Raw genomic sequence first — 12,258 nt, 5'->3', positions numbered from 1 at the left:
GCACAAACACAAAGCACACACACACACACACATAAAATAAAAAAAACATTACAACTCTCAAACCGAACGCGGCATCAAGGACTGGGGTTAATTCACGGCCTTCCCTAGGCAGCGTCGTCTACATAACGGATATTGTCTGGCAAAACAATTTCCACGGCCAACGCGTCCCTAGCTTCACCCTTACCCTTTGCCTTGCGTTCTTGCATCGCTTTCGCTTTCTGTTCACGTATCATTTCAAGCATCTTTGCACGTTCTTGTTCCCTTTTCTCGCGTTGTTGTTGCCTTTCCTCTTCTTGTTGTTGCGAATGTGCATGAGGGGAAACGTGACGGTAAGCAGAGGGTGTGCTTTTTAGTCGTTTGAACGCCTGTAGACCATTCACATCCAAGTTGTGAGCTACAGAGGGTTCTCTTGCTAAAGGTGAAGCATGCCTATTTACATGGTTGCCATTTTCCTCATTTTTTCGCTGATTTAGCTTTTTAGGTATAATGCGACGACGAGAAGGTTGAACTTTTACCGGTTGCTGCTGTGGTGAGGGCGATGCAACATTTACTTCAAATACTATGCCTGGTTTTATCTTCAATTCATGCTGTTGTACCAATGGTGGTGGGGTCGATAAGCGTTTTGGTGAAGGAGATGCAGCATTTTGCTCTTCTTCGCTTCGCTTAATTTCCTCCACTGAACCTACTGTAGCTGCTAATAACTGTTCATCTGATTCTCGAAACTTGTTAAGATAGCGTTCAATAACTGTCATATCATTACTTCGTGCATGAAGCCAATCAGATAGTTTTGCTACTTCTTTTCCTAAAGGTGTAATTTCTTCTTCCATTGGTTTTACTACCTTAACTGCTCCTCCATTTGCTTCCTGTACTCGTCTTTTTTCTTGTTCTTGCTGTTGCTCTTGTAGTCGTTGTTGTTGTTGTTGTTGCTGTTGTTCTACCTTTAAAGCCGCATCCAGTACTCGTTTAGGCAAATGTGGTGGTGGTGATTTCTCCACTACAAACCGTTCAGACACTCGCGTCACTACAGAATTTCGAGCTCCAATGGCTCGCTCTGTCATCTCAAGCGCTTTACCCAAGGTAGATCGTTTTTCCGGATCTATCTGAAGCATTGACATAATAATTACGCGAATGTCCTCTGGTACTGTAGAAGGCAGCGGGGCGATATCACCAGAGGTGATTTGCTGTACGAGGTTTGCAAAGCTAGTGGGTGAGAAGGGTCGTTTCAGAGCGGCCATCTCATAAAATACACACCCCAGTGACCAGATATCAGAGGGGAAACTGTAGGAGGTACCGGTAAGTAACTCTGGTGAAATCCATATAGGAGTGCCAACAAAAGTTGTTGTTAATGAGACAGAACGCAAAAGAGCTTTAGCGGAACCAAAATCACCAAGATACATTACCGTTGCATCAGCGTTAAGGAACACATTACCCGGCTTTACATCGCGGTGTAAAATGCTTTGCTCATGACAACACTGAAGTGCCTCTATGAGTTGTTTAAATCCGCGAAGAAGCTGTAATTGATGCATCGGTTTTTTTTCTTTAGAGAGGCGTTCAAGATATGCCTCAAGATCACCACCTTCGGCATACGCTGATACAACATAAAGTCCACCATCGTGTACAAAAGATTCAAGAAAAGCTATAATATTTGGGTGTCGTACACGCAATGAGACATTGAGTTCTTGCATACCTTGTGTTCCATCCATTAAGCGTTTGATAACGACTTTCTTTGTCCCATCTTGTTTATCTACTGCCAAGTAAGTTCCCGTCGTCCCACCAAGTTGTTTTATAATCTGGTAGTGATCCATGCCCATTTTTTTTTTCTTTTTATATCTTTCTCCTGTTTAAAACACCTTTTTCTTTTTTTTTACTCCCACTTCTTTTCTTTTAAAATCGGCAGATCGTTGCTCTATACTTCAACTTTCCCCCGTTCCTTTCTTTTTTTTTTACTATACAATTCTCTCACAGTTTACCAGCGATTCGTTACAAGTACAATGTTTTTCGTCTTTCTTTCTCGTTGGTGTTATAAGGGCCGCGCGTTTATCAATTCTTCTCAGATCGTTAACGCAGCCAATAGTAAATAGTACCAGTAATAATAATAATAATAATAATAATAATAATAATAATAATAATAATAATAATAATAATAATAATAAACTATGACAATAACAACAACAACAATAGTCCCTTTGATTATGACAATGATGAGAAATAATAATGATGCGGAAAATAAAATGTATGAGAGAGAGAGACTAGGATAACACTCACACACCGAGTAGTAGTCTATATATATATATATAGGTGTGAATTTATTTCTACCTTTCTACTGTTCTACCTGTGCGTATCTTTCTTCCAGTCAGACCCTTTTCTCCTGCCTTTCCTTCCTTCTCTGTGTACGTGTGGGTGTAAATAAGAGTGAAATATATATATATTTACTCAAAGATAAAATATGCTATGCGAAAGGGCGGAGAATGAGAAAAATATCTCAGCACTATTGTCTGATAACTTCTCTTCCTTTCTTCTCTAAAAAACCAAATGCAAAAATCACCTCTAACCCCACCCCCTTAAGCAAGGAAAAAAAAAACAGAGAGAAAGAAAAAAGGAGTAAATAATATGTGTATAAGAAGATGAAAACAAGAGGAGAACATAGGAATCAATAAAACAACAAATAACAAAAATAAATAAAAGGGGTACGTGCAATCATAGGCAATAAAAACAAAAAAAAATGTCAAAAATATAATACAAACGATACAAACTACTGAGTTACTCTCATTTTCATTTTATCAACTTCCCCCTCTTTTTTTCCTTTACTTCTTCATAACTTTCCCATCCAATGGAACTAGTGTGGAATGGAGAAAGAAGTTACAATAACACACCAGTAGCTCTGTTCTCGGAAAAATGTCAGCGATGCTGATACCATTCACCTGATCATCAATCATTGCAAAGGGTCCGCAGAAACCGGATTCTGGTTTCGTTAGGAGACTTTTATCAGAACCTTTTTCTTTGTTGTTATTCTTCTTGACACTGCTACTGCCTCAGGTATCCTCTTCTCTGAGAGACACATGGAAAGACTTTTCCATCCAGTTAAGAGAACAGCTTAGAGTGTACCAACGGCGTGATGCGAGTCGAAACACATGACGACTACTACTGATACTATTATCACTACCGCCAACAAAAACACCTTTCCTGTTATCTGTACCAGTGTACTCTCTTGACAAAACATGTAGTTCGTTATTTTTAAAGAGAAAAGCACAACTACGTCGCCCATCAGTATCACGAAAGACGAGACGTTCCGTCTTGCCTCCCACAACGCATGGGCCCTCGCCGCAAAAAAAAAAAAAAAGACGTCAACACTCCAATGCGATGGACGTGACATCTCTGCTCTTATAGCGTACGCTACAGCTCCTCTGGTGTTTAAAACTCTTGCGAAGGAATTAGTCATATCGTTTCGTTTATATTGGGCAATAGTACTACTATTACTAGTACTACTGCATGGTAGTAACTGCAGAAGAGTGGTGGTAGAAGGCGAAGAAGCCGCGGTACGCGTTAAAACACCACCAGAAACAGAGAATATTCTTTCCTTTTCATACCCACACCTCATATATTCTTTTTCCTTTTCTTGCAGCCTTGTGTTTTCAAGCATTTCCATGAACTCCGTTTCACGAAGGTCCGCATCCCCCAGTAATACTTGCGTGTGTTGGTGTTCATCCTGTAATTGTGTGAGTTCCACCTGTCGTTCCTCCAACTGCTGCTCCAAGTAACGCACCTTCGCCATTAAATTCTCCTCTACCGCCTCTGCTGCCTCAAGTCGTGCGGATTGTTTCTGCAGTATTTCTTCAACTCGACTGCACTTCACACAATTATTCACATCACCTGCTCTTCCTACAACTATCCGTTGCAGCTGCATAATGTGTTCTTGCAGTTCCTCCACCACTGTGACATCTGCGATGGCGGCGTAGGTGCAGATGCGCTGCTGTGTCTTGCAACTGTTATGGCCGCTGGGTAAGAGTGATAACCAAAGTTCTGAAAAAGGCACCGCCTTTGATAGTGCATCCAGCAAGTGTGCGAATTGGTCCATCGTAAGAGCACAAGAGCGTTGAGGTCGCTTACTTTCTACCCATTCTGATATCTCCAACGTGTTCACGAGAAGCAATCCCGCTTCTGTGAGAAGATACATCAATGTAGCTAGTTCAAAACTATCAAAACCACTAATCGTTTCTCTCCCAAACTCTCTCTCTTCCCTTTCCCAGTTTAAAAATATAGCAACGGCCGCATAAATTTTGCGATACTGTTGTAACCAATAGCGATCAATCCATTCATCAATGTTAAGTGTGATATTTGCGTTTCGCAACGCCTGTCGTACCACCTCAGCAAAACATTCACGGTTGCATAACTCATCTTTCCGTAGTTGTAAATTTTCGCAGTTAACGTCAGCACAAAAAAAAAAAAATTCCTTCATGTCTTCCAGGGTAATCTACCCAGCTGCCCCAACATCCGTAATACGAAAGCACTCATCTAATATACCCTCTGCCTCTTCAAATTCCTCTAGCTGTTCTGCTAAACTGCTTCCACACATCGTATATTCATCTTCTTTTCCTTCCGATGTAGACACCCGGCGGCGTTCAGACGGACTGTGCGGCTCATTATTTTGTTGAAGCAACAGCTGTTGTGATGGTGCATGACGTAGTGCTACAGCTTCGTAGTCAGTCACAGAAGTACGCTGACGTTCCTGCCGCAAAAAATCGGCGAATCCGACAAATTCCCGTAACTCTTTCAGGTGTTTTAAGGGCCCAGATGCAATAGCGGCAGAAAGATAAGCTTGCATACACGCTTGTAACTCCTCACGTGTAGCATTTTCCACCACTGGTATTTGTGGGACATCAAATTTTGGGGCCATTGATCGTACCAGACGGTCTAACTCCACAAAATCCCCCCATTGCCGCAGTACTTGAGAACAACTCGTTGTGCCGCTTGCAGACTTGTCGTTCAGCTCCACAATGAAGTTCTCATTCTCGTCATTTATGACAACCGTTACAGTTAACGCCGCAAAATCCATTTGATGCTGCTGTTCCAGCATGAGTTTCTCTATCCACGTCTATGGATGTCTTTTTTTTTGTTTATTTATTTTTTCTCCCCTTTCTCTCTGTGCCACACTGTACGCTGTGAAATACCCATAAAGAAGAAAAAAAAAAAAACAGAGGCAGCGAAACAGCTGCAATAAGAGAAAATGACAAGAAATAAAAAGAAGAGGGGACACAGCACCATCTCACTTGCAAATGAGATGGGTGTATGTAAAGGTAGAACGGGGAGAAACAAAAAACAAAAAACAACAACAGAGCACCATGTGTTTCACACCCCAAAGGGCATAATAAATGTATAGAAGAGAGTGAATCATCATAATCTAAATTTGTTTTTCTTGTCTACAAGGTTTGACTGTATGTATGCAAGTATGTATGTGAATTTCTCTGCTTGACTGCGTTCCTATAAGTTTGTCCGCATGTCCATCTATCTCACGTGCACCATATGATTATCTAAACAAGGTCACAAGAATGCACCTCCTTTGTACAGAGACACCCATACATACATACACAAAAAAATATCCATCCATCCAATATATATATATATATATATATATATATAATCCATCATCTACGGTGATGTGTGGATACTCTCTAGTTGAACTCGTCAATGAGGAGGATACTTTCACCGGCGGTGTCTTCCAGTCCGCCGCCGCCACGTGCGGCCTCTACGCGTGGAAGCCAACATCCCGGCAGCCGCTCCTCCACCTGTGCGTGGCGTCGCTGCAGTAATTCCTCCGCCCGCGTGGCGCGTGCCTCCAGTGCGGCGACGTCCCCGTCCCGTTCTTCCCGCCTGCATTTCAGTCGCGCCAGACCGGCGGCGGCCTCCTGCAGCTTTGCCCGCAGCGCCACTCCAGCGTTAATATCTTCTCGCAGTTTTGACTGCAGCGCGAGACGATCGGCGAGGGCGGCGCGAAGTTGCGATTCCTCCGCGTCGAGAGCGGCGACTTTCTCACGCTGCAGTTGTGCCTGCCGATCCTTCGCGGCAAGTTTCTCGTCTTGGGCGGCCCGGCGGTGGGAGTAGCGCTGGTGCTCCGCCTGCAGTTGTTCCTCCCGCCGCCGGCACTCATCGCTGAGGAGCTGCACGTTCTGCGCGAGATCCTGCAGGACGCGGCGGCGGAGCTCAACGGAGCGCTCCTTCTCCGCCACAATCGTGGAGCGGGTTTGGTAGTCGCGAAAGGCGGCAAAATCCGTCATTGCCGCACAGTTAGATTTTGTCTGTCTGTGTATGAGAGTGTGTGTGTGATTGGGCAATAGTAAAAGGAGTAACCAAGTTAAATTGCTTAAGAAAAAGAAAAAAGAAAGAGAAAGAGACACGAGTAAGCGGTGGGGAAAGACCAGGGCTGAAGAAGCAAAAGGAAATGAAGTACAACACCAATACAATAAATAAATAAATAAATAAGCAAGAGCAAGGCAGGGGAAATAAAATAAAATATACAGACCTTTCATCAATAAACATCACGGCGAACTTGTGGCAACTTTTAGCTGTTCCAGCAAACGTTCAATCACTATAACATCCTCAACTACTGGAAGTATGGGCCATTGAGAACGATCTGGTACCATCTGCATCACCCGCGCCACATCTCGATTGGCCACTTCTACAGCTTTGTAATAGTTGTAAACGGTAAGAAATGTGTCACCACCAAGGACCTGTATAGCACTATGAATGGAGTTTCGGCGTTTTTCTACCAATGAGGTCTCAAGGTATTCATATGGTGAGCTCTCCCCTGTAGTGATACCACTCCCACTCGCTTGAACTCTTGTATTCAGAGGGTTTGAAAGTGGTGTGCTCTTCGCTAATATCTGAGAAGCAAGAAGAAGTTCTGGTGTTGTTACTTCTGTAGGTGACTTCCCTACATATACACCGCTTGCACGATACGGTGTTGGGACAGTTACGTCTATATCAAATTTCTTCTTGAGCATTGCTGCATCACGCTGCTGCTTTTGGGCTCTCATCTCACTCTGTACAAGCTGACGATAACGCATTACCTCTTCCTCAATACATGATAACGGTTTATACCGCATATCCTCCACATTATCTGGATAGGACGGTATTGAATGATGTAATGGATCATTTCCTAATGTATAGTTTTCATTTCCATCACCTTTTGCATCCCTCAATGTGGGGCTACCATGACCAACGAGAAATGAGGAGAGGCTATTGCTGTCATCCCCGCGGGGCTTTAATGGTGATAACAACTGCACTCGTGATGGACACCCATCTTCTCTGAATATTGGACTTCCAGGTGAAAGAGGGACGTCGGACTGCGGTGTGGGAACAACAACTCTCTTCGCCTGCATCTCCGCCGTCTCTCGCTCCTGCGATGGTGGCACCAACGGCTGTGTCGCTTGGGGTAATGGGATGCTATTATCATCTCTATTACTATTAATACTATCACCACCACCATTATTATTATTGGAAGCATTACCTTTACCGTTGCTCTTCATAATAAATTGCCGTCGCTGCATTTCCCACGTACGAACGACGGGTGAGTCCTGTGCCTCATTCCTCACACGCTGGGCGGTGAGTTTTCTGGCGTATCCACACACCGCTGGGCTGCGGAGGATCTCCTCACAACTCGGCCGCCGCCGGGGGTCTAATGCCAACATGCGATCAATCAACTCCCGCACTTCAGCGGGATAATGTGCCGGCAGCGGCTCCCGCGCCCCTGCCAACACACGCACCATCAACCCCGCGATATCCCGCGACTCGAACGGGTGACGAAGACTCAACAATTCGTACAAAATACAGCCAAGTGACCAGATATCGGAGCTCGGGCTAGATACACCATTCTCAAGAGCCTCCGGTGCCATGTATAATAATGTCCCACGTACACCACCCCCACCGATAATGCCATTCACTCCATTACCACCATTAGCAGCAGCGGCAGCGGCAGCGGCAGCAGTAGGTATACTATTACTATTGCTATTACTACGACCCCCAGCTCTGAAGCTGCTACTGCTGAGACTTCTACTAGGGAGACCATCTGTGTATGACTCACCATTGCCCTGTTTCATGAAGCCTTGCTGCGACGATGGAGACGCATCTAAAAACTCTGCTACACCAAAATCACCAATAGCCACTTCCTTTGTCTGGAGATCTAGAAAAACATTGTGTGTCTTGAGGTCACGATGAACGATGCCCTCTGTATGGAGGTACTGAATTGCCAAACACATACTGGCGAACCACGTCATGACGAGATCCATAGGCAAATACTCATCCTTTTCACGTTGTCGCGTAATGAGGGCATCAAGATCACCACCATCGTAATAGTCCATAACGATACAAAGACTATCACTATTGAATATAAATGCATCACGTTGAGCAACAACAAAAGGGTGGTGAAGACGACTCATCACACGTATTTCTTGTGCCGCTTCTTGCCGTTGTTTTTCGTCAAGATCTGTGAGGGCAATACGTTTCATGACAAATATAGCGTTATCTGCTACACGACGCACTTTAAAGATTACACCAAAACTTCCTGTCGCCATCTTTTCCAGAATACGGTACTCATTCATCTCTTCGGTTCCTTCCCAGAATGGAGCACAAATATATTCCTCGGCAATATAACACCACAAATGCACAAATTTGATGCATACACACACCCACTTCCTTCAAACACACCACCCCCAAAATATATATATCTATATATTACTTTTTTTATTGCCCCTTCAGGGGAGAAGTTCTACTTCAAAGAAATCTATCTATTGTTCAAAACTAGCTCAAAAAGCACTGAAATGAGCCTGTCTGGGTACTGATCACGTATCTACAAAAGAAAAAATAGGAAAAGGCCTTTGTCACCAGAAGGCAAGAAACGACCTTAAACAAAGAAAAAAAAAAGAACAAGAAGAATGTGACAAATGACATCAGTAAACAGACAAAATAAAAACGCGTGATAATCTGCACGAAAGAAAGTCTTTGACATCAGTATATTGGAAACGAGCTAAAATTTCACCTCAGAAAGAGGGTAGACATCCCACACCACCATCTCCAACACATTTTCCTTGGAATCATTAGAATCCAAGAAGGTAACTATACCCCATAGATCTTGCCCCAGTCAATTACTCTGATTCTGTGCCAAAGGAACAAAAAAAAAAAAAAGAAAAAAAAAAAACATAAAAATAAATAAATAAATAAATAAAAAAGGGTTTTACAGCGAGAAGGAATAATATAGAAAATTAACGAGTTTCATGGAGACCGAGACGCTCTTTTTCCCGATGAAGCGCCAGTCGAAAATAGTAGTGGAGCTTGGCGTCTTCAATGAGAGCAACAGAGTTTCGGTATGGCAAAGGCATAGTAGAGATATCATGCAAAAAAGCTTCATGATACCACTTCTCTTCCTTTCCTTCCCCACTACTTTCCATGTTACTAATCTCTATTTCCTCATTTCCCTCCCACCGCATTCCTCGTTCTCGTAATGCCAGGAAACTCTGCAGTTCTTCCTCCCGTGAGAAGACACGCAGAGGAAAGAGCACCGGGTCTTCCCTACGGCAACAACTGCCATCATCTACCTCCTCCACTGCCAATGGCAGCCATGAGGAGGAGGAGGAGAAATACGAGAAAACAAGAGCAGCACCATCTAACATGGAGGGTGATAACATCAACAATGGAGGTTGGAGTTGAAATTCATTCTCGCTCTTGTTCCATATATCACGGCATTTTGGGAGTCCAAATTGGTGAACAGTAGAGAGTGCCCTTGAGGAAAGGAGAACAACTGTCCAGAGATCGCGTCTTTGCAAGACAGAATTTGATCCCCTACGAAACCACTCGACCACACCCTTTCGTTGACGTTTACGGTTATGCCGAATTCCAATAGTACTAACTTCTTGCTGCAGACGTTCTGCGGCAATGTTTCGAAGCGTCAGGGTCTGTCGAGAATGTTTACCCTCTGGAAATCGCAGCTCTTTAGCACGTTCCATGGGCTTCAGCATTACGGTCGGCGATAGATTCTGTATAAGTGTAGACTGTATATTCGCATAGCATTCTTGTCGTCGTGTTGCCTTCTTCATTCGCATACGTGAAATACACGGAACCACAATGTGGATTTGCTCAAAAGTGTCATGTACATTTTTCTCCTCAGTTATCAAAGGTGGTTCAACTAATATCTCTGTAACAGCTGGAAATGCAGGTTTCGTAACCTCTAGAAGTGGGGTGGTTGTTTCATGAAAATGCCACTGTAATACATTTTCTTGATTGAGCAATGCCTGAGATGGCAAGTTCCAATTAATGAGAATATTGCGATCTGGGGCAGTAGGAAACCACCGCAACATACTACGCTCTCTAGGTTGGCGAACGGGTTTCCATCTTGGAACAACAGTAGAATCAAGAATGCAACAAGCCACATTGTTATTATTATTATTATTATTATTATTATTCCTGCTGCTATTCTGAAATGAGGTATCGTAAAGATCCATCATTTGGGCAGGTAAAAATAAATGTGGAGAAAAGTCAGGGAGATTTGGCAGCGTCGGTGGTGGTGGTATTACAGCAGGAATCTGTATAGCTGAATCCCATGCGACACGTGAGGCTTCCAACATCTCATCCCACGTGGCAGACACACGACTACCTACCAATGCCTCTCTCATCAAGCCCGCACGACATGCCTGTGACTGTATTCGACGTTGTGGAATCGTTCGACTTAATGCCAGTATGAGAGAGAGTGGAATTTCATTATGATGTAGTAGCGGTAATAGTTGCCGCGAGAGCGGCCATGGTCTCATTAGAGGGAGAGATAAAGATGGCACATCCATCGGCTCCACTTCTAACGATATGGCGGGTACTGTATAAGCCGATCCATCACTTCGCTTGCCGTAAACTAAATCTGGCTGTTTCAGCGGCAGAATCATAGTACGTTTACTATTGCTGCCTTTGTCCTCCTGCTCTTTTTCCTCTTGTGTTGTTTCTGTTAAGGAGGGTAGAAAAATGTACACGGAGCGTGGCGGCTTTCTTCTCATACCAGGCGCACACTCATTTCGTTTACTTTTATACGTTTTTAAAATAACAGGGTTTTCGTGATGCAGTGTACACACCGCAGCAAGCGGTGCAGCAGAGCAATTTCTCCCAGAACCGGGACCAAATCGCAAGGGCATTATTCCCTTTTCTCTCTTTTATGTATTGTAGTATACCAGTCTGTCTATGTAATGCAGCTCTCTTTCTTGTTTTTGCAATGCGGTGAAGAGAGAGAGAGAGAGAGAGAGAGAGAGATGTTGAAAAGAAAAAAAAACAGATATAAAAAAAATCAACAATTGCAGTAAATAATATATTTCAAACAGCCACAATAAGGGGGAAAAAAAACAGGGAGTTGCATAGGAAACTATAGGCACACACGTAAATAGCAGAAAAAATAAAATAAAATAGAGAAATAGAGAAGACGAGAAAAAGAAAATAAATAACAACAATACTGTAGTAAGATTATTTAGCGTGTGTATAAAATGACATGCAACGTGTCCTTCAGAGAGAGACACAAAGTCATCAGAATGAGGGTTTCTGCCCATAAAAAATATCTTGCAACATCTTTTCTTTAAATGCACTCAAATGTTCACCCAAGTGATACTCGCACCATTGTTTCCCCTTGGTTGTAGCAGAGAGAGTGTTTTCATCATCATTCTCTTCATCCATATCAGAATCTATGAATTCCGACACTACAGGTACTGATGACTTCATTCCGGTTCTTGTAGATGCTTGAGGACTATTTATTTCCCCACCCTTTTCTTTCTTTTTATTCTTCGTCTCCCCTTTCGCCTGCTGTCGTTCCTGCTCATCCTTTTCTTGTGCTCGTAGCAGAACCAGCAAACCTTCCTGCAAGCGGGCTACAATTAGCAGTTTGCATGTATCATTTCCTTTCCTATACTCAGACACGTGAGCAAGTTTTCTTTCAATTTCGTAGTCACGCAAGAGCAGACGTTCCTCACAACTCTTTTTCACCACAAGACGCTCGAAATTGACAGCACTCATATCTGTACTCATATCCGTAATTTCCTTCTGCCGTAAAGAAGTAATTGTCTGTGGGGCAGCCGAACGTAGAAATGGGTTTGGTGGAAGTGAACGTGGGGAACTGAGAGACTCTGTTTTCCCAGTAAATGAATCCTGCTGAGGACTAGGCGCTGTGTTAAAATGTGTATGAGAGTTTGGCCGCGGCTGACTGAGTCTTTCTAATGAGGCCATGCGGTTTTCCATCTCCCG

General features: G+C 43.5%; 7 protein-coding genes across 7 annotated transcripts; all 7 read right to left on the bottom strand.

The window, feature by feature from the left end:
- Positions 1 to 104: 104 nt before the first annotated feature.
- LSM04_002194 (Protein kinase domain) lies at positions 105 to 1,811 on the bottom strand (the record flags this gene model as incomplete). Its single annotated transcript, XM_067337461.1, has 1 exon — positions 105 to 1,811. One exon carries the CDS (start codon positions 1,809 to 1,811, stop codon positions 105 to 107), a length of 1,707 nt encoding a protein of 568 aa, XP_067193491.1.
- Positions 1,812 to 2,804: 993 nt separating this feature from the next.
- LSM04_002016 (uncharacterized protein) lies at positions 2,805 to 4,456 on the bottom strand (the record flags this gene model as incomplete). Its single annotated transcript, XM_067337460.1, has 2 exons — positions 2,805 to 3,011; positions 3,152 to 4,456. The coding sequence occupies 2 exons, from the start codon at positions 4,454 to 4,456 to the stop codon at positions 2,805 to 2,807; spliced, it is 1,512 nt and encodes a 503-aa protein (XP_067193487.1).
- Positions 4,457 to 4,471: 15 nt separating this feature from the next.
- Positions 4,472 to 5,074, bottom strand: LSM04_009179 (uncharacterized protein; the record flags this gene model as incomplete). Its single annotated transcript, XM_067337459.1, has 1 exon — positions 4,472 to 5,074. One exon carries the CDS (start codon positions 5,072 to 5,074, stop codon positions 4,472 to 4,474), a length of 603 nt encoding a protein of 200 aa, XP_067193619.1.
- Positions 5,075 to 5,669: 595 nt separating this feature from the next.
- On the bottom strand, positions 5,670 to 6,272 carry LSM04_008166 (uncharacterized protein; the record flags this gene model as incomplete). The annotated part of the gene is made up of 1 exon (XM_067337458.1): positions 5,670 to 6,272. The coding sequence occupies one exon, from the start codon at positions 6,270 to 6,272 to the stop codon at positions 5,670 to 5,672; it is 603 nt and encodes a 200-aa protein (XP_067193604.1).
- Positions 6,273 to 6,533: 261 nt separating this feature from the next.
- LSM04_000975 (Protein kinase domain) lies at positions 6,534 to 8,594 on the bottom strand (the record flags this gene model as incomplete). The annotated part of the gene is made up of 1 exon (XM_067337457.1): positions 6,534 to 8,594. One exon carries the CDS (start codon positions 8,592 to 8,594, stop codon positions 6,534 to 6,536), a length of 2,061 nt encoding a protein of 686 aa, XP_067193463.1.
- Positions 8,595 to 9,254: 660 nt separating this feature from the next.
- On the bottom strand, positions 9,255 to 11,165 carry LSM04_007377 (uncharacterized protein; the record flags this gene model as incomplete). The annotated part of the gene is made up of 1 exon (XM_067337456.1): positions 9,255 to 11,165. One exon carries the CDS (start codon positions 11,163 to 11,165, stop codon positions 9,255 to 9,257), a length of 1,911 nt encoding a protein of 636 aa, XP_067193586.1.
- A 382-nt stretch (positions 11,166 to 11,547) lies between these two features.
- On the bottom strand, positions 11,548 to 12,252 carry LSM04_005974 (uncharacterized protein; the record flags this gene model as incomplete). The annotated part of the gene is made up of 1 exon (XM_067337455.1): positions 11,548 to 12,252. The coding sequence occupies one exon, from the start codon at positions 12,250 to 12,252 to the stop codon at positions 11,548 to 11,550; it is 705 nt and encodes a 234-aa protein (XP_067193558.1).
- Positions 12,253 to 12,258: the final 6 nt, after the last annotated feature.

This window comes from Trypanosoma melophagium (assembly GCF_022059095.1).
Source record: "Trypanosoma melophagium isolate St. Kilda chromosome Unknown ctg16segment0, whole genome shotgun sequence".
In the NCBI taxonomy this organism is placed as follows: domain Eukaryota; phylum Euglenozoa; class Kinetoplastea; order Trypanosomatida; family Trypanosomatidae; genus Trypanosoma; species Trypanosoma melophagium.
This window is presented reverse-complemented; position numbering and strand designations above follow the sequence as displayed.